General features: G+C 37.8%; 1 protein-coding gene across 4 annotated transcripts in view; it reads left to right on the forward strand.

The window, feature by feature from the left end:
- GRID1 (glutamate ionotropic receptor delta type subunit 1) overlaps positions 1–20,144 on the forward strand; it is a 474,308-nt gene that overhangs the window by 246,561 nt on the left and 207,603 nt on the right. For all 4 annotated transcript variants that reach the window (XM_015865985.3, XM_032445261.2, XM_085555004.1 and 1 more), the window contains exon 4: positions 12,487–12,692. In XM_015865985.3, coding sequence (XP_015721471.2) covers positions 12,487–12,692 — 206 coding nt within the window. The remainder of the gene's footprint in view (positions 1–12,486; positions 12,693–20,144) is intronic.

Below are 20,144 nucleotides of genomic sequence, written 5' to 3' on the forward strand. Positions count from 1 at the left end.
AATAGATTTTGCTGTATGAAGAATTTAATCAGTGACCTAGTCACTCTCAAAAGCCTAACTTCCAGCCCCCTCTCTTTCTGGTGTTAAAGCACATTTTGCTTCTTGCTCATTCCACTCCTTTGAGCAAAAGAGCTGTGTTCATACAGACAGTGAGTACTTGTTTTCAGGGAAAAAAAATGATTCTTTTTCATGCAAACAGTAGATAGTGTACTAGAGCCTTGGAGGTGGCTGGGATGTGAAGTTTCGAATACTGTCACTAGATACACACAGCAGTGGTTCTGGGGACATGTCAAAGGAAATGAAGTGTGAAACTGCATCTGCAACTGCTTGCCAGGAGGTTTTGAAATAAGGGTGTTTCCAGCAGCTTACATGGTTGTCTCATTCCTTGAACTTTACGACTATATTGTCTGTGCTGCTGTACAAGTCACTGTAGTTTTATATCAGGAGAAGGATCTAAATAAATGCTAAGGGTGAGAAGAGGGGAGGCACCTACTGTTAATGTACTCAGTGACCAAGAGCAACATCTTGACAATATGAGGAATGATTGTATGTATGTATGAATGAAGGGATTCTGAATACCTGAACTGAAATGAACCTAAGACACTAAAATAACGATGATGTCTAAAAGACAATTACTCAGCCTTCTAAATGTTTCCAGCTGGTTTTTAGGAGAAGCGGTGTTTCAGTGATCTATGTCACATCCTGCTAAGAAGTCACTTGCCTCACACCTCCCAAAAATTCATTAATTATAACAATCAGATACTTTGAAGACACAGAAATGCTAGTGTGTATTGAGTAGCATCAGAGCCCTACGATTATCATGATGTTTATGCTCAAGCTGTAAGAAAACTAAAACAGGCATTATCTACACATGGAGCATGAATGGGCTCGGAGAATGTGAGGCAGAGCCCTTATCTCATCATTGTGTTTCTGATTATTTACAGTACACGGAAGTTACCTTACAGCTATAAAGAGGCAGAGCTCAGTGTGTGATGTCTCAGGAAAAAAAGCTGGGATTGATTCTACCTGGAGTGAGGAGCAAAATAAAAGATGAAGATAAAAACTTGTGTATTAATCTGAAAACCTGTAGCTAGTTCATCTAGAGTTCAAACAGACTTTCCATGCTTTTGTTGTAACGCATCACATGCTGAGTAGTTCTCATGAGCTGAGCAGATTTAGTGTGGTTTTTTCTCCTCATGGGCATTAAATTATGTAAAATTAATGTGAAATTTTTAGTTGTATTTTTAATCTTTTCAGTTTTCCTTTCACTGCCTTACTTCCTATGGAGATAGCTCTGTTTCCTTCTCTCCAGCTATTTCTGAAGGATAAGAAAATGAGAAGCCAGTAATTATGTTAAAGTCTTGTCCTTACCTGATCGATTGGACTTTTAGATGCCTGGCAGTAACATACTATTTTATCCTTTCTGGCATAACTTCTCCTCTTCTTCCAAGCCGCTGCTTTATTTGAAGTAACTGCAATTAGCACAGTGTCTGCTTCAGTGAACCATTTTAAGATGTGCAGGTCTGCCAGCCCGCATGGATGCTATCGGCACCTGCATGGTGCTGCTCAGCCAGTAGTGTTCCTCACATGTTTTTCTAATGATAAGTCTTTTCCCAGTGGCATTCAGAATTGCCTAATGCCCTTCCAGAAAATTACAAGATATTAGTTGAGGAATTAGGTTAATTAGGGGAGAGAAAGTAGACCTCTTCATGTTGACCTTAGGGTATGTTGGGCTTCCTAACTGACCTTCATATTAATAGTTATATTCAGGAGAAATAAGCTTGTCAGACTTTGGGGGAGTTGCACTTAAACTCTGTCTTGATGAATCCCACGATTGAATCTCTCAATTAAAACATACTGAGGCATATAGCTCTCATTTCATTTTCTTGAATATATATATATGTATGGGATGCGCATATCTATCTATCTATCTATATATGTATTTATGGGATATGCTACAGGCTGTAACTATGCAAATAAAAAACCTAATATCACTGAAGTAAATTGAGAGAGAACCCTCAATGAGGGGATGTAATCAGAAAAATGATTATTTATATATATATAAATATATATTTATATATATATAAAATACTCAGAAAAATGAGTATTTTTCTGGGCTTGTAAATATTTCTTTTTGCTACTGCTCTATACAAATGTAGTTAAGAGAAGAAGAAAAGCTACGTTTTCAAGATGGCTTTTACTTTTGTAATGGAGTGCCTTGATGAAACCTGGGAAATTACACTTGTCTGGGCACATATGAAACCAATGGAAGGCATGCTTTTCAGGTGCAAGTTTGCTGTGCTTTCAGAATAGCTGCATGGTGCAATACAGCCACCAGCTGATAAGTACCTGCCTGAAGTTTGGAGAGAAGGGATGGTTAAAAAGGTGTGAGGATTGTGCTTGTTTCTTTTTTTGTTACTACTTAAAGAAAAAAGGGCTTCAGATCCTGAAAGGTAGGAGTGCACTCTGCACAGCTGAAGTGTTTATCTTGATCATAAGCGCAGGAATAAATCACAGCGTGCAGTATCTACGTGAACACTTATTTGTATGTTCGAGATTTCATACGTGGGAGGGGACTTGGTGCTGAGATTCCTCACACAAAACTGAATAAGTGCTTGTATGTTTGTAGGACTAAGGCCTAAACCATCTCGTTTTTCATTCTGTTAAAATGTGTTACTTTTGTTTACACTATGAGGACTGGAGAATCTTTTGGCACTAATCTTGGTACAGCGCACTACCTCGGTGTTACCAGTACAGTAATCATTACTCGTTATTTTCCAGAAGTGTGGAGCTAACAGAGGGATGCCTGGGGATATTCTATCTAATGACAAATATAAGCAAATTCATGTTTTTATTCTCCAGAACTTATTTATTTATTTATTTATTTATTTATTTTCCACTCTGGGATCAGTCATGTTGCTGGAGAATAGAATACTTGTGTTTGCCATTGTACTAGAAGTGTTTGTCATAATGCAAATGGATAATTAGCACTTGGCTTTTTGTTGATTTCTTATTGGGATACAGACTAATTGATGGTCATTATATGTGACATGAACTTAGTTTTTGTTTTCAGCTCCCTCATGCTACCACTAGAGATTTGTTATCTCAGTAGGGATCCATCTTACCTCACTTTTAACAGACTACAGTGGAAAACAGAGGAGCCTGTAATAGATTTTATACGGTTAGATAGAGGCAATACTGCAAAAATGAGCTTCGAAATGTAAAGGAAAGAACAATGTATAATTTTTCTGATCTTCTGCATTCGGTGTCTGTAGAAAAATACACTTTGTGAGGCAAGTGGCTCGCAAGGAAAAGAAAAGCCAAGGAAAGGAAACTTCCAGATTTCAGCTGTCACTCTTCTAACTACAGCTTGATTAACAATGTTTGAAAAACACAGGGTGGCCACAGGTTTCTTCTTCCTGAGTTCTGACCTAAAAATACGCTCACCGTTTTCCTTGACTTGTCAGCCAGTCACCAAATACCCACCACAAATTTTAACACATGAAATTGTGTTGTATGCTCTGAAAAGGTAAGGAGAGGAATGGAGACTTTTTCAACAACCACTGCGTCATTTAGACTTCTTAGCATAAAGGTTTGGAGACATTATGAAACACACATCAGTAAGGATGTGGTTGTCCAAATCTGAGACTGATTGGGAAGCAGTAAACATAGAAGTCACAGTTTATCTGTGAGAGCTCAACCCCCAGATGGTCTCACCAACACAAGAGTTTGCATATCCAAGAGCCTGTTTGCCACTTGTGTGCTTGGGGCTCCTGACTTTTGCTTGAACCTACAGAAACACTGCAGAGGGAGAATGTTTCCTCAACGGAGTTGAATTATGATTTGCTGACATGTAGTTAAGTAGGTATAACAGCAACTCGCTTCTGTAATGTGTATTTATAGTGGATACTTTATTATACAGTGCAGGTGTTTATAAAGTACATTGAGCACCTTAGCTGAAAGGTGGTATATAAATGTGAGCAGTAATTACAGTTGCACATATAAAAGAATAAGGTCTTCCTGCCAGTAGCCTTTCCTCAAGGGGGAATTTAATTTCTTTATCTGCAGGAATTTTATTGCAGTCTCTCTTGAGATTGGAATGTGTAGTTTTTAAAGTTGATTTAAACAAGAGGGGCAGTCACGCTGCATTCCATTAATATCAAAGGAAGTGATTTCTTCTTCTCTCTGCTGGACATTTGGCTATGCACACTCATCTTTGCATAGCTACAAAGAATGAATCTCTTTCAAATTCTCAGGTGACTGCAGGTTTTCTTTCAAGGTGAAGAGATGCCTTTTGCCTCTCTATTTAAGACATTTCCTCTATCCATTCGAACTATTTCAGGATTCACTTGTTTGCAATTGTTTATCTAATTTAGGGTGATCGGACTTATTTTTGAAGCATGCACATCACGTTTCAAAGTAAAATAACCAAGCTTAAAATACAGCAACAACAGTAAGAAGTGCATTAAAGCAAGCAGGCCTGCAGTCCCAAAACCCCAGCCTTACATTTTCATTCAGATTTTTATGTAAAATCATGTGGCTCTAAAAAGATTCATCTCAACTCTCTATAAAAAGAAAATACATTTTCCTTACGTCTTGGTGGATGGAGGCTTAGAACTACTTACACTCAGCCAGAGCAAGTATCAGGCTTACTAGTTTATCTTCTTTACTTTAAGATGATTTAAATGATATAAAACAGTCATTTGTTTAAACTTAGGATGTATGTCCACAACCTCATGATATCTGTCAATACCTCTATTTTTATCTCTTAAAAGAAGATATAGCACTAACACTACATATTGTCCTCAGAAGTGTTTTTATGTATTAGCAACAGTAATGAGATGAGGAGCTATTGCAGCTCATTTAAGTGGTTCACCATTGGACAAACAGTTGGCAATTATTGCACTTGGAAGAACTGGATGAGTGATTTGAATAGAAAAGCTAGTTCTCCAGTGAATTTTTTTTACAACAATTGAAGCATATGTCCACATTTTTTCCAACAGTAATGAATTTCCTGAGGTGGTTTGCCTTGTGCTTTTGAATGCTAAGCATTAAAATCCAGCAGGAGAGACCTGTAGTTGAGCTTTCATGCTAAATGAGAAAGGATTGTTGTAGCCTTTAAAAAGCTTTTCAGCTCTTGGGCCTCCTGAGAAGCTTCAAGTTACCTTCAAACCAGACCAGCTGCTTCAGGTATGAAGCATCAGTTGTGTAGAGTTTATTTTTTCATTATATGTAATATTTAATATTATTAATAGTCACATCTGTCTCCTACTGCAAATCAAATCTGCAAAAAATTTCTTGTGCATGCAACAAATCTGACTTTCTCATCCCTTCTGTCCCTCTCTCATCCATTCAAGAATGAAAAATCACCAATACCTGTTTAGTTTCTATTTGTAGACCTTTCTGTTATTTAAAAATGTAATAAAGGAATCTATGCATGTAATGTAACTGTTTATTAAAAATAATTCCTTATACAAACTCAGCCTTTGATATCGCAAGGGGTTCTGGTTAGACCTTTGCATTCATATCAAAAACACACGGTAAGATTTTCAGTTTCTTCTAAGAAGTGGTCAAATGTCAGGCTGTGATCCAGACTTAAATGGCAAATCAATGCTCCCTGTATTTTTCAAAGCTTACACATCTGCCAGTCTGCTTTATTCTTTCCAGAAATCTCAGAATTTTACTTCTTTCACCCTGTAGCTTTTGTGAGGAGATGCAGCTTCTAGGTTTGAAGGGCATTGCATAGTGCCTGGTTGGTCCAGCAGAGCCAGCACTGGCATGTTGTTTTGTATTTGATCTATACTAGTACAACTAAGAAAGTGGGGGAAAATAGGTGGGGGGAAAGTCCATTGAGTCCTTGGAAATTCCCAGTTTAAAACTGCTGAAGACGCACTAATCTGGCTGCTTATAGTTTACATGGGCTAAAGGGAAAACTACTAGTCTATGAAGGACATAGCCACTGAGGCCCTGAGGGTTATGATGCAGAAATTCAGCATAGAAATACACAAGAACTACACCTGCCTGATGTATTCCCTGTGCTGCCAACTGTGAACTGTTGGGAGAGCATTAGAGGGAAGTATTGCTGTGTGACTGCTCCTGTTTTACACCATTTATTCCAAACAAGTTAAAGAGCAAGACAGAGCTTCTCAATTGGTCTCATCTGCTGTAGCTGTTCTTATGAAGCTGACTAATAATAAGAAAATAACAAAATTGTATTTTGTTGAAGTAGAAGTGGCTTCATGGATTTACTGTACTCGTATGACTCTTAGTTACTGAATGAAATTAGAAAACTGCTGTTTTGATTTCTGGCATATCTAGAAGGATGCAATGAGCAGAAAGGGTCTTTATAGCAGAAAGCTTTTCAGGTAAAACTTAAGAATGAGATAACTGAATCACAGGCAGTGTTGAAATGGTGCATTCCATCATTTGTATAAGAATGATCTGGCTGTCAGCAATTACCTTAGTGGTGACTGTTGAAATATACAGACAGACATGCGGTAGGTAGAGAGAGATGTTACATGCACAGTGAGAGACTGTAAAAACAGAGGGGAAAAACAGGTTTTTTAGAAATAGAACATCACATTTCCATTGGGTTCTAATGAGAATGTACATTCAAATATCCTTGTTGTATCTTGTATTGTAGTCATAACATATTGTAATGGACTTTGCTGTTGTTTTTTTTTCTAGTCTAAACACTCTACTCACACAATTAGAATTGCATTGTGTGTCCCTTAGGTTGAAAATCTCAGTGCTTGCTGGAAGTTGAATTGTTCTAGATGGTATGTATGAAATAATTCCCATCTGGAAGCATAAGCAGTATTCTACTCCCTATTGTTTTGAAGGAAGAGAACTTTGTTACTTATTAACATAAGAAGAGGAGCCACTTCTGATGTATGTCTACTCTCAGTTTTCTAAAATAGCAGCATATAGTCAAATCTTTCAGGCAGGTTATTATCTCTAGCAAGAACCCAGATATTCAAAATCATCCATTCAGAAAGTGTACAATGCAGCAGAGGTCTGATCTCCAGGATGTGCATCCGTTTCTTTGGTTGGTCTTATTATTCCTTATTTCTTATGTAAACAGTTTGCAGTTGTGAAAAGGGGTAAAATGAAAGGAAACCCATGAAAATGAAGTGGTTTAGAAGAGCTGTTTCAGAGCTTGTAGATTATCTTCCAAATCAGTGAATCCTATATGTGTATATTATTCTACCTTAAGAAACTGAATTACAGGTGGGAAATATTATGCACCATTTGTAGTCAAAAGAGACAGATCTTCAATAAAGCAGAATATCCTTTTATTAAAAGTAAGAAATATCCATTAAGAAAAGGAAATTTTTTTCTTGTTTTCTCTTGAATCTTAAGGACAAGGAAAAAATGCCTCGATATTGTTTCTCAAATGTTGGGAAAATTGAATATATTTTTAGAAGTGTATAAGAGCTAAAATAATGAAACTATCCAAGTCTCTTTGACATGCTTGTTACTGCTTAAAAATATCTCCAAAATTATGCTCAAATAAATAGAATACAGAAGAAAAAGTGTCAAGTATAGAGCATACCTTCAAGCAAATGAGAACTCAAAAGTGCAGCCTTTTCTGCCTGATCTCATTGTTTTTCACACTTATTTACTTTTCTCTTTTACAAATGTGCAAGTGAAAAGATTGGTGTGGGTTATTCGAAAATACAACTTGGTGATGATACTTTAGTGCTCCTAGAATTTACGTGCTGATGGATAAGAGTGAGAGTGTGTGAAATTATTACTTGGAGCTTCTTCAGCTTGTTTCCTTAAGGCTTTTTTCTGCCCAAGGTGGTGCATTTCCTGGTCACATGCTGCTGCTTTTTATGTCAACTGGGGTTAAGAAAATGATGTTGAATGGGCAATATACTGTTCTCTATGTCCTGGAAATTCCTTTCTGCCATGAGCCATTTTTAGAAGCCAGTTGTGCCCAATTGCACAGCTGTTTCACACAAAAATGTTTGCATTCAGCTGTTCGTGTCAAGGCCAAGAATCAGATATTACCATTTGGTGACAGTAAATGTTATCACAGACTCTACAAACTTCCTTTCTGTAATCAAGATTGCAGGTAATTATATAAAAAAGAATTGCTTTGTAAATGACATGAAGCTTTACCAAGTGGAAGCTAATACACATATGGTATTATGCTTTTAGAGATGTCTTCCAATAAACAGCACAGTGATCAACATTATCTCAAGCAGTAAATGATTTTATCTTATAGTCCAATAAATCCCCCTTTTTTATAGCTTGCCTTTGTTTTACAGTCACAGTAAAATAAAGATCTTCTCAATCTTTTGCTGTCAAATCTGAATGCATGGCGTGTCTGTCAGAATGAAGAAAAGGGCTCTCAGCTACAGCAGTTCTCTCCCAAGCCAGATGTAAGTGGAAGGACATAGTTCTGACTTACTTCCAGTTATAACCTGCTGATTTCACATGACTGTATTTGAGAATAGAGTATTTCATACATATCCAATTTTTATAGGGATAATTTTTATGAGAGAGATTAACCTTTTTTTGTGCCTAGTGTCATTTTCCTTTCTGAGTGTTGCATCACTGCCAAGTTGATATTTGAAGTAAGAATTTCAGGTGTTGTCTCTGAAGTTCTGTTTGCCATGTTAAATGTGCATCAACTGGGTATACGTGGACAGTTAGATCATTTAGAATCACTCAGTCTGACTTTTGTGGTTGAGTATAAGCTAAAACCTGAACTAAAGGAACTGTGAAAGGCAGAGAGATGGGTGTAGGTTGTGTAGATACAGCAAACGGCTGTTTTCTTTATCAGACAGTCTAGGTAGAAGTGTTCTAACAGTTATTGAGTTTAGATTGCTGTGCTTTTACTATGAAGTATGAAATGACTGGGCATGAGGAATTATTATTAGTAGTTCAGGATAATTCTCATGATAGAATTTGAGCGTTAATAAAACATAAAGAGTCATCGTTAAGACTACAGGAGATAAAGCACATGCACTTAACAAATGCAGTTATAGAAGTAAATTCACAATTGAATTTCTGTTAATATTTCTTTGAACTACCGTGGAACAAAGATCTGGTTTTATTTTACATTGCTTGGATTTGTGACTAGCTAAATGTAGAAAAAAATGAGGAGATCAAGTTATTTTCTTACGTGATATGTTAGACAAAATAAAGCTGAGCTTAATTCATTATGATTTATAAGCAGATGCTCCTGCATATGTGCATGTGTTTGTGTGTTCCTGTACTCAGACATTTTAAGAATTGATTGTCCTCCTGGTAACAATAGCAAATAATGATTTGAGATGCAAGGTCCCATTAGTCAGGCAGCTGAATTGGTTACTCACCCCTGCAAATTGCTCTTCAATTCCCACTTCCACTTCTGAGTTCCCACCAAGCCTTCTCCTCCTCCCCAGTGTCGTGTAGGAACAGGCATGTCAGCGTTGAGGAAGATACAGTCATGCAATTCTTTCTAATTGCCAACACTGAATAAATTCACGTTCATTTATATCTGTGAAAAACTGACAGATTGTGTTTGTACACTTGAGCTTGGACAGCTTCTTCCATCTCAGAGTTTGCTTTGTTGTCAAGCTAGAAAAAATGTGAGTCCTTTCCTTTTCTTTAAATTGGGAAGTAGGCTGTTTTCCTCTGAGAAAAAAAAAGAATAAATTGTGAGGGAATACAAACTGCCGTGAGAGAATACAAAATGCTCTTCCAATTCCAAACTGTCTTCCCATATCCATCAAGGATTTTATGCTGTTCTACAGCAATGTTTCTAACCAGTGATTTATGGGGATCAGCTGAAATAAGGCAAAAATACGCAGAGCAATGTCAGAATGGTCAGTTTTTGGTAAGCAACCTTCCTCTGTGCAGTGACGACTTCAGATGCTTACACAGACATCAGCTTGCTAGTGAGCTGTGTATTTTGTAAACATATTTGCTTGCTGTTTGTCAAGCACTGCAGTCATTCTTGAAGGACTAAACGGCATTAAAAAAATATTTTTCTAGTATCACAGACCCATTAAGTGAGCATATGTATAGCAATGAACACAAGTTTATTGAATTTAAATTAGTGAAATCCAAACTTGGCTTGACAACTTTAATGAAATATTTAAGCTGTAGTCAACAGTTGTTTGTCATTGTCATTATTTCAGCAACCAGCAACATTTAGTGGTTATATAAGTGCTGAATTCCTCTGGCATAGTCCAACCCATCCTCTCCTCAGTGACTCAGGATTTTAGAGACTAGCAGATAATCTGTGTATGACAGAGCTGCTGTGGGCTTGCCTGTGTCACTAGCAGAACCCCATGAGGGGACCTGTCCTGAGCATGGGCTTGGCTAGAGGCATCATCTTAGCAGCTGTGTTCAAGCTAAGTCTACTGTGGTCATCACATCACCAGCATCGTTTCTGTTCTTTTCTGAAGCTTCTCCATAATTGTGCCCCTTTCCTGAATCTGTGTGAATCACAATAACAACCATTTCCATGTTTAGATAGTAGTGTGAATATACTCAAGGTAACTTTTAAATGTTTTAGTCTTGGATCTAGTATTTACTACTTACTTTAATTGTTACACTTAAGACCATCAGCTGTTGCAACCTGGCAAGGTGTTACTTTTGTTATGTCTCATACATCACTTCTCTTGTGGGGAAAGAAGTTCATATTTCATGGTCATGTTACGCCAAGATCAGTAGTGATCTAAGAGCCTATTCATATGAGGCAACAAGGAATTCTGCTTTCTTGAATAGGGTTGGATTTTGATCCCTTCTCTTCAGTGGTGCCTGTGATATTAATAATTGAAATTTTATCAGAGCTTTCTTACTTTCAGAATTAATCAAACAAAAACAGGTTTTACAATCTAGTTTATAGATATAGAGATCATTAGTGCTGTAGTGAAGTTTTCTGAAGAGAAAACAGTAAATACCTCTCTGATGTGCTGAGGATGGTGGGGTAATTAATGAAATTAATGAATTAATTAATGATGGGAGTTAATGATATTCTGCTTGAAGGGAGGGGTAGAACCTGGCTCTCTCCCATTTCAGCCCCCGTACCCAGTCTACTCAGGAGAACCGGGTGTGGGTGCAAAGAAAAAACACAATACCCACTCCTCTTTGCCAGCTGCCTGGTTTTGTGTCCAGGGGTGGTCTAGGGAATGGAGATGTTCTCTGTGAATTAAAGTCTTGGGGTGAAGCTGCCCTGATGGAGGCATGCATCCTCCATGGGCCTGTCCATTGGCTACAAGCAGCTATGGCTGCATTTGTGTTTCCAGGGTTCTGTGGGTCTCATCAGTCAGCCTATTTCCAGAGATAAATTTGTTAGTTACAGTGGGCAACCCCTGCAATTTAACAGAGCAGCAATGCTACCTTCCATGAAACTGTCCCAAGTGTTTCGTTCTTATGCTTTAAAAAGGTTACGTATTTGTATGGTTACTCTAACTTGCACTGTTGAGTCTCACCCAGGAACTTTTATAATAGAAGTGTGAGAAGTGAATATGAGGAGAATTAAGAATACCTTATATCAAGACAAGTTATACATATCTGAAATAAAATTAAGGGCTCCTTATGACATGATACAGCTGCTGTCAGGTCATTATTAATATTGAGAGCAACCTGGTTCAATATAAGCTTTGACCTTTTCCTTGCTTGAGATTTCACTACAAAATAAAAACTCAGACATTTATTATTGAAAAATGCTGCTAGTCATGAAGACAGAGTACAGTCTGAACCAGCAGTTTTCAGTATGAAAGTATAATGAAATGTGTGTTTTTCCATGTTAATGTCCTTAAAAAGTGGGTTAGCAAAACTTATTTTGTTCAGTCAGCTTGAAGTTGAGAGACAGAGCTCAAATAAACAGATCTTGAAGGGTTTGTTTGCATTATTTCACCTATTGAAATGCTTCTTTTTCAATTTTGATTTTATTTTAACCTTTTAAAACATCCGAGCAGTTTGGAGCTTTGTGTACTGCTTCATTGATATGTAGAAGGGGAAGAAAAAAGGAGGGCTGTTTGTACACTGAATGTCTTTATTTTGTTTAAGAGAAAAGCACGCGGGATCTTATATGAGACAGGTTGAAGAAGGAGGGAGGCTTAGGGGTGAGAGCTTTATCCCTCTGCTTTACCATCTCCTGTTGGCTTTCTGCATTTGAGTTGTGATTTGCTTGGGGTGGGACTGTGTGCAGGGTTCAGCCCTGTGGCCTCAAGATGCTGGAGGAGGTATCCACAGCCATGATGCTATGTGTTTTGCTCTTTCAAAGAGTGCTTCAGAGACCTCTAGGGAAGGGAATTGATGGGCTTTCTCTGCTGCCGTTGTCTATGTGAAAGGGAGCTGTAAGCAAATGCTGCCCTGGACCTGCAAGGTTGTGTGGAATGCTCTTCTGACAGTACTGCAGGAAAAAAAGAAGTATTTTTCCACTTAATTAGTGATGCTTGCCTAATTGGCAGAGATTGATTCAGCGATCTTTTTGATTCGTCCTTTTTTTAATTTTTTTTTTTTTATCTTATGTTACAGATATACGTGGACTGCAGGGATTTCTCGATCAGGCCTCCAGGCTGGGACTTGATGTGTCATTACAAAAAGTGGACAGGAACATCAGCAGAGTCTTTGCCAACCTTTTCACTACAATGAAAACTGAAGAGCTGAACCGCTATCGGGACACGTTACGAAGGGCTATCTTACTTCTAAGTCCACGGGGAGCCCAGACATTCATTAATGAGGTCAGTGAACAGTTATTTTTATAATCATTTCAAGAATGTAAATGATGACTTATTTGATACCAGGCCAGGTTTTTGGAAGTGGTAGATTTTGATAGTGACGGTTGATAAGCATCGAATGTTCTTTGTCAGATAATTTTCAGAGTATAACAGTATAATGTACACCATTTAATGCCAACTTTGCAGTAAATGCGAATGGGGTGGTGGTGGGTGCTTTCAATACAAACAGTTGAGTGGGGAAATTACTCTTTTACTTTTGTTGTCTTTCATACCAATACTCTTGACTTGGATTTCAACCACTGTCTTCAAGTGACAGGAAAATCTACTCTGGTATTTTAGAAATGAAACATAATGTTTGAAAAGATCATCTTTGGAAATCTCCAGACTTGTTGCAAAAATGTACATCACTGATGTTTGGTGGCTGAATCAGTTTTTTCTCAAGTACAAAGTAGGAATTGTATGTTTGCCTTTTTCTTGATGATTTCTTGGAGTCATTAATGCTCATTAGGACAGGGATGTGGCTGTTGGGTGAACTCATAATTGATGTTGTGCTAAGGGGTAATTTTTGGCACTAATTAGTTTTATCCAGCCTTTAAAATATTAAATAATGGATTATTTTGCAGAACATTTTATATGTCAGAGTTGAGAATATGAGTTGGATCCCCAGCCTAACTTTTACGTATGTTCATTAGTGAAGAATTGGGCTTTTTTTTTTTAAACTATCCATGGATAAGGCTGAACCAAGAAACTAAAATTAGGATGTGACCTGTTTCTAATTATCAGTTTTGCCATCTTTAGCCTGCTAAACTTAAAAAGCCTTTCTTTTTTCTTTCTTTCTTTCTTTTAAGATCACAACATAAGTAAATCCTCCAGATTTATGTTCAGTGGTAATTTTTAAAACTAATTGAGTTAATTTTATCATTTATAAACATAGCAAAAGGAGTAGCTTAAGCAGGAGTAAGCACAGCAACAGACTTCAGTTGTGTTCATGCATGCAGAAGGATTTTCAGTTAAGGAACAAGGGAGTTCACACCTTAGAATTACAGTTAACTTAAACAGATCAATCAGTAGCGTTATTTGCTTCATGGCAGACCTCCAGCAAACATAGGTGAGATTGGTTTTGCAGGTGGTCCTCACAATGTTTCCAAGCCAGGTATTGAACGGAAATTGTCATGTGTGTTTTATTGTGACATGCACTGGCTGAAAGGCCTGTTTCCTTTAAGTGACACAAACTCAGGCAGATGTTACCAGGAGTTACATGCAAGCCGGGCCAGGATCCTGCAGGTCTCCTGGGTGTAGAGGCTAATGTATTAAACTGTTTTACTCCTCGCTTCACCTTAAAGCAGTGTCTATTATAGGCATTAAGGCTAATGATCTTGATATATTTCCAGATCCCTGCAGGGGTTTAACTGTAGGCAGAAATGAAAAGTAATTTATTTGGCAATCTTCCTGTATTGAATCCTGATTGATTCAGAAAAGCTTTATAAAATGTAAGTCTTTGAAAGGAGCTCTTAAAAGACTCAAGATGCAAGGTGTGTGAGGTAGGAAAGAATCCCTCACTACTGGAAGCTGGACATAGGCAGTAAGTGCAGCTGATTATCTGCAGCGTAAGTTCAGATAGTCCGGAATAATAACTTTCTGTTTAATTGAAATATGTGTTTTCATATAATTTACAGAAATACCTTGTTCACAAGATACAACAGTAGAACGAAAATTCCTTTTTGCTTACATATTTCCACAGTTAGTAAGTATTTCACACTGTAAGATAAAGACTGAAGCTGGATCAGGCACTGGCAAAGGCTGCCTGTGGCATCTCCTCCTTGGAACCTTCAGCAGCCACATGGACATGGCCCTGGTTCCCCTCTCAGGCTGTCCCCGCTGGAGCCAGGGTTGGACCCAATAGACCCAGAGGACCTCGACAGCCTCTGCCACCCTGTGATATATAATTTCTGGCAATGCAAATTCTGTATGTAGCAGAGATTCCTTATTAAGATTAGTTACTTAGGTGACATTTCCTAGTTGAGGAAAAGTCTCTCAGAACAACTTCAGTCAGTTTTGATTAAAATCTGTTGGCTAAATGACAAATCTTGATTCTTATTTTCTTTTTGAAGTGTTTCATACAGACCCTCTTGTGGAACACATCATAAAAATAACAGACATTCTCAGGCTGTCTGGATTATGAACCCTGACATGAATGATTGTAACAATTTTTTTCTAAGCAGAAGTCATCCCTACCAGTCATTTGAAGCAGGCACAAGATTTATTTTGCTTGTTTGATATTGAAAGTGATACATTTTTCCCTCTAAAAAATGGATCCGTGTTTCAGTCCTGCTCATCATCTCTTGGGTGGGCAAGAAGGATCCCATCTAACTTCAGATGAGATCTAGAGATAGAGGACTCTGCAATCTCATACATGAAAACCTTTCTAAAGCACAGAAGAACTCCATTTTAGGATATTTTTCTCTCTTGGTTTTTGTTTAGGCATTGTTTACCAGCTTTGTATTCTCAGTGCCAGATTCTGTGTCAGCTTTACTGCAGCAGAGATTACTGACATTGTCATAGGTTTTAAAGGTTGGTTATTATGCTACCAGATTGCCCTGACTCTGATAGAAGGAAGAGAGAAAAATGCTTCCTTTTCCACCTGCAGAGGTCCTTCTTGTGTGCACTTGACCTGGTGCCCTTGTTCAGTTTGCATGTAAGACCATTCTCACCTACAAGTAAGCATGTAAGAGCAGAGGTGAATTATTACTATTTTTTTTAAGACCAGAAAAGAGGGAAATTCAGTCATTGAGAGATGTTGGTTGGTTGGACACGTGGCTGTTACTGTCTTTGGCCCCTATGCCAGGGTGTGAGGTTCAGAAGGCTCCCTCTGTAAGACAAGCCTGTAGAGGCAGCCAGGTTCTGCCTGGCTCTTCCACTTGCCAATGGATATGTTTTTTCAGTTGCAAGTAGAAGTACATTTGTAGGGACTGCTTTTATCATTAAGAGCTCTGCACTATATAGAGACATGAAAACAGTTCAAAGATTGGTGTCAAGAATGATAAAAGGATAGGAGAGCATGACCTGTGCAGACAGGTCTCAGGAGCACAGTATATACAGCCTGCCTACGGGAGTATAACTGACATATTTGAGAAGAAACATGAGAGGAGGAGGAGGAGGAATTATTTGAAGTGATGATGGGTGGTCTAACAGGAAGTTATGACCTGAAGCTAAACAAGGGAAGTTTTCTCCCAGGGAGGTCAATTAGACATAGTGAGCGGTTGGCAAGAGGTCAGCAAGGCATTGTCCTTCAGGGCATTCAAGAGCACACTAAATAAAACGCTTGGGTAGCTTAGTGCAGCTATCTTTCCTGCACTAGTTTGAAGGAATGTGCTAGATGACCCAGGGGTCCTCCTGAAGACCTATCAGGAAACATTTATTGTGTGAATAAATTTAGACTTCATACATTTTTTACACAGAGTATTTGAAGAGGAGGAAGAGATCTTATAGGTTAAGGTTTCTTAAGTTTCCTATTGCAGATTTGCAGTAACAGTTGCTGAGGCTGTTTTTTCTTCTTCACAGAACTCGTGTGGTTTTTTTGGGATGTATATTTTGATGAGATTTTTCTTTAAAACCATAGGTGACATCAGTTGCTTTATAGACTTCGGTCATCCTAGTTCCCAGTGTTATCACTTGCACTTTTGTAAACCAGTGAAGCGGAAACTGTAACAGTTGCATGTGGTTATTGATTTGAAAAGAGAAGGAATTCTTGGCTTTACAAAACCTTCAACTCAGCATGACTTGTTTTGGCAGCTTCAGTGAAGTGCAAAATATTTCTGTTTAGATAGGCCTTTGAGAATGATATTATTACTTGCAAGTCTGTCCTGCCTGTGTATGCTAGTAAGCTTACTGCAATAAGGTGCCCAGTATATATGTGTATCACCGCAGCATGCCAGCTGGAAGCAGAGCACTTTGAGTGTCATATGCCTAGCACTGCAAACAAGTAAAAAGCAAAAATAAAAAACGCATAATAGAGAGCACATTAATTGCACTAAAATATAATGCTAAAACCCTAAATTGTCGAGGCAGGGTGATCTGAATCACTGCAATCCCAATAGCAGGTGAAGATATCTGCTTCCAGAATGTTACCAGTATTGTTAAGGAGTTGTCATTTATCTCTGCCCTGTTTATGTAGTCACCTCTGTGTACACCCTGGAAAGTAATGACTATTCTTTTTCTCTGGCTCATATCCCATGTGGTTCTGTACAGATAAAAGGAAAAAGAAAAAGAAAGAAAAGAAAAAAAGAGATTCTGCTTTTTGCCTATTTCACAATGATGTGTGGCCTTCCTTATTTTTGGTCATTGGAGTTGCTGAGTACCTTGTTTCTGGAGTACTCAATTGGCACTTGTCTGTGACCGGTGCCTTCTTGTGACCTCTCTCTTTCCCTCCTGCACTCAGTGACATGCGATTACTTGATCAGAAGAATTATTTATGGCATCTTGAACACTGCACCCACAAGTAAATGTGTGAAATCTTTTTTCATAAGAAGCAAAGACTTTTATTTTTCATAATTAAGCAGGAAGAAAGTAGTTTAATACTGATTTTCTGGCACTTGGTATTTCGTATTGGCATATATCTCTTTCTTATTTACACTGCAAATGTACAGCATATTAGTCTGTTTTTCTGTTTTATATACAGTATATAAACATCTTGAAATACGGCTGAATAACTTCAGGAAAAAATATTACGCCTCTTCTGTTTTTAGAAGGTAATTCCTTTGTTTAAAGAGGTGGTAATGATTTGTGAGTGCTGGTAACAGAAGTTAGAAATAATAGCTATACAGTAGTAGAATACTTCGAGGTAAATTACACCTGCCTGATTTTTAGCAAATCCCCATCTGATTTACTGTTTCCTTCTCAGAGTTATAATCATGTGTGCCACTGACAGCTTCAATACAGTAAGGCTCTTTGTGGTTAAAGAGAGTATTAGCTATAATTAAAACCCAAACAAAACTCATTAGACTGCCACAACCTGACTGAAAAACAAAGCTTCCCATTTTGGGATAATTTGACTTAGAAGCAAACTTATTTGGAACCAGCTACAAGAAAAATAAAAACCCACAAAAAACAAACTAGCAAAAAAACCCCATCCCAATATACCACAAAATAGGATCACTGCAAGAATATGTTGGAAGAAATCATTTACTTTCGTTATAGTCTTGTGGGTGCAGTGAAGAGAGGAAAATAAATTCCTCATTTGGTGAATAAATAACTTCCTTAAATGCTTACCCAGCTTCATGTAAATTCTACTGCAGGTATGCTTAAGTGATTATACTTTTAAAAATCCTTTTTGTTTGACTCAGCTGGTAATGTTGCATCAAATTTTGAACCTGAGTGTTGCAACTGTGAGAAAAGTGAGGCTTGCATCCAATTTTGTACTTCTCTAACAGCAAAACACAGCAGTTTTCTGAGGCTTGGGAAACACTGGAGAAAAAAGATTATGGAGATTGAGTCCGTTGGCAAGAGCTGCAATAAGTCGTTATGAGTCTAAAAACTGCTCTACTAGCAGTCTAACTAAATCCTTCAGTATGACAGATAAAATGTCTGGTCTGAAGGAACTGGATTTTATCTCATGTTTTGATTCTGTTGACTGGGCTCATGAATAGAGCACCACTTCTTTTTTTTTTTGGATGTCATTAAATCGGTATGTGCAGGAACTGGCTGCATGGAGCAGAACAAGGTAGCGACATCAAGTAACAGCGTAGACTGTATTCTTGTGCTGAAAAGGTGATGTTGAACATAGGCGTAAAAGCAGAAGGGCTAGTGAAAGAGAAGGCAAGCAAGGGGTGGAACAGAACAATAAACAAGACTTTGGAAAGGAGCGGGTATGTAATTAAAGGAGAGAATAGGCGTTCTAAAACTATGTTTTGTTTTTGTTGTTTTGTAGCAATAAGCAGTTGTTAAAGTTAACAATTAATGTGAATTAAGTGGGTGAAAAGAGCAAGCATATGACGGAAGCGTAGTTGAGGCTTATCAAAACTGATAGTTCCAGAACAGTTTGTTGAATGAATAACAGTGCAAGACACAGCTTCTGTTCCAGATAGAGGAGGTGGAGATGAGATAAATAATGTGGGAAAAGAACTGCCTAAAGAGAAGATGATGGTATTATTAACAAGGAAAATTTCACCTCTGCTATGAATTGGTGGAAATTCCTTCTGAAGTGCTCCTTGGATAAAGTTTTAAGTGAAGTGCTGCTGATATTGCTCTTAAGTGAAATGGTCAAAACTTCTTAGTGAATATGCTACAAAGAAGTGTCATCCTCTCTCTCTATGGTGGAGGACTTAGCTATGACTCAGAACTGCATGCTATGGTTGAAGCACTGATTGGAGCAATCTTGTGATAAGAAGTGGCTGCTTAGAACTGATATAATACCAGAAACACTTGAGGCTGGAAAAGCCACTTTGCTGTAGGACTACTGTCGGACAAGCCAAGGAACTAGTGCTGGGGGGAATCAGGAGATGGTTTTAAGGAGGAGAGAACCGAAACTTGAGATGATCATGTTCTTTCTAACCCACTTACACGTGCCTACCTTGAGGTTCTCTATGGAGTGTGCTGTGGGAGCACCGCTTGCCTACAAAGAGTTGTCTGGCAAGGATGAGGCTGAGTTTTGATATTCTAACTCAGGCAAGTATTGAAAGCTTAGGAAGTTCTTGGAATTTTCATCTTAATGTTTGAAACTCTTAATGCTCAGTGAATTTGGGGTACTTTTCCACTGCAGTTTTTTTGAGTTGTAAGATGTGATTGAGCTTCTAAATTTTCTTCTGTTGTCTGCAGACAAGGCTGTGAATGCCTTGGACACACAGGAATGTCCTGTTGGGCAATGTACAATTCACTTTCTTTAGTGTTGTCTTGAGTGACATCCGCAATTAGCCTTTCTATAAGCTGAGAGAGACCAAGTCTCTAGTGAGCACTAAAAAACCAAAGCTACCAGAAAACATCCCCTCTCCTCACTCCTTCATATTCAAAGGCTGTTTTTATCAGATTATTTTACTTCAGATTGCTCAGCTGACTCCTGGAATGCTGTTCAGTTTAAAGTCAAAGATTATATATATAATATATGTATATTTAATGTAGTGGAAGGTTAAATAAAATATTCTGACATATCTGTAGTCATTACAATACATTAATATCTGTGAAACATTTCTCTAAAATACTGTAAATCTGCAGATGACTTTATCATTCATAGCAAGGATAATTTTCTACAATTTATCTGTCATTTACCAGAAAGCAGAGATTACTAATTAATTATGGATGATTAATTTTAAAATATGTTCTTGCATTTGCATTTCATCACTATACCAGTGTTAGCCTATTGTGAGACTTCAGCAGAAGTAATAGAGCTTCATGGAAAAAAGAACACTTTTCTTATAAAAATCAGAACAATGTAATGCTCGCACAAAAGCTATTTACTATTTT

The sequence above is a fragment of the Coturnix japonica genome, chromosome 8 (genome assembly GCF_054131305.1).
Source record: "Coturnix japonica strain WE chromosome 8, WE-NBRP24, whole genome shotgun sequence".
NCBI classification, from domain to species: Eukaryota; Metazoa; Chordata; class Aves; order Galliformes; family Phasianidae; genus Coturnix; species Coturnix japonica.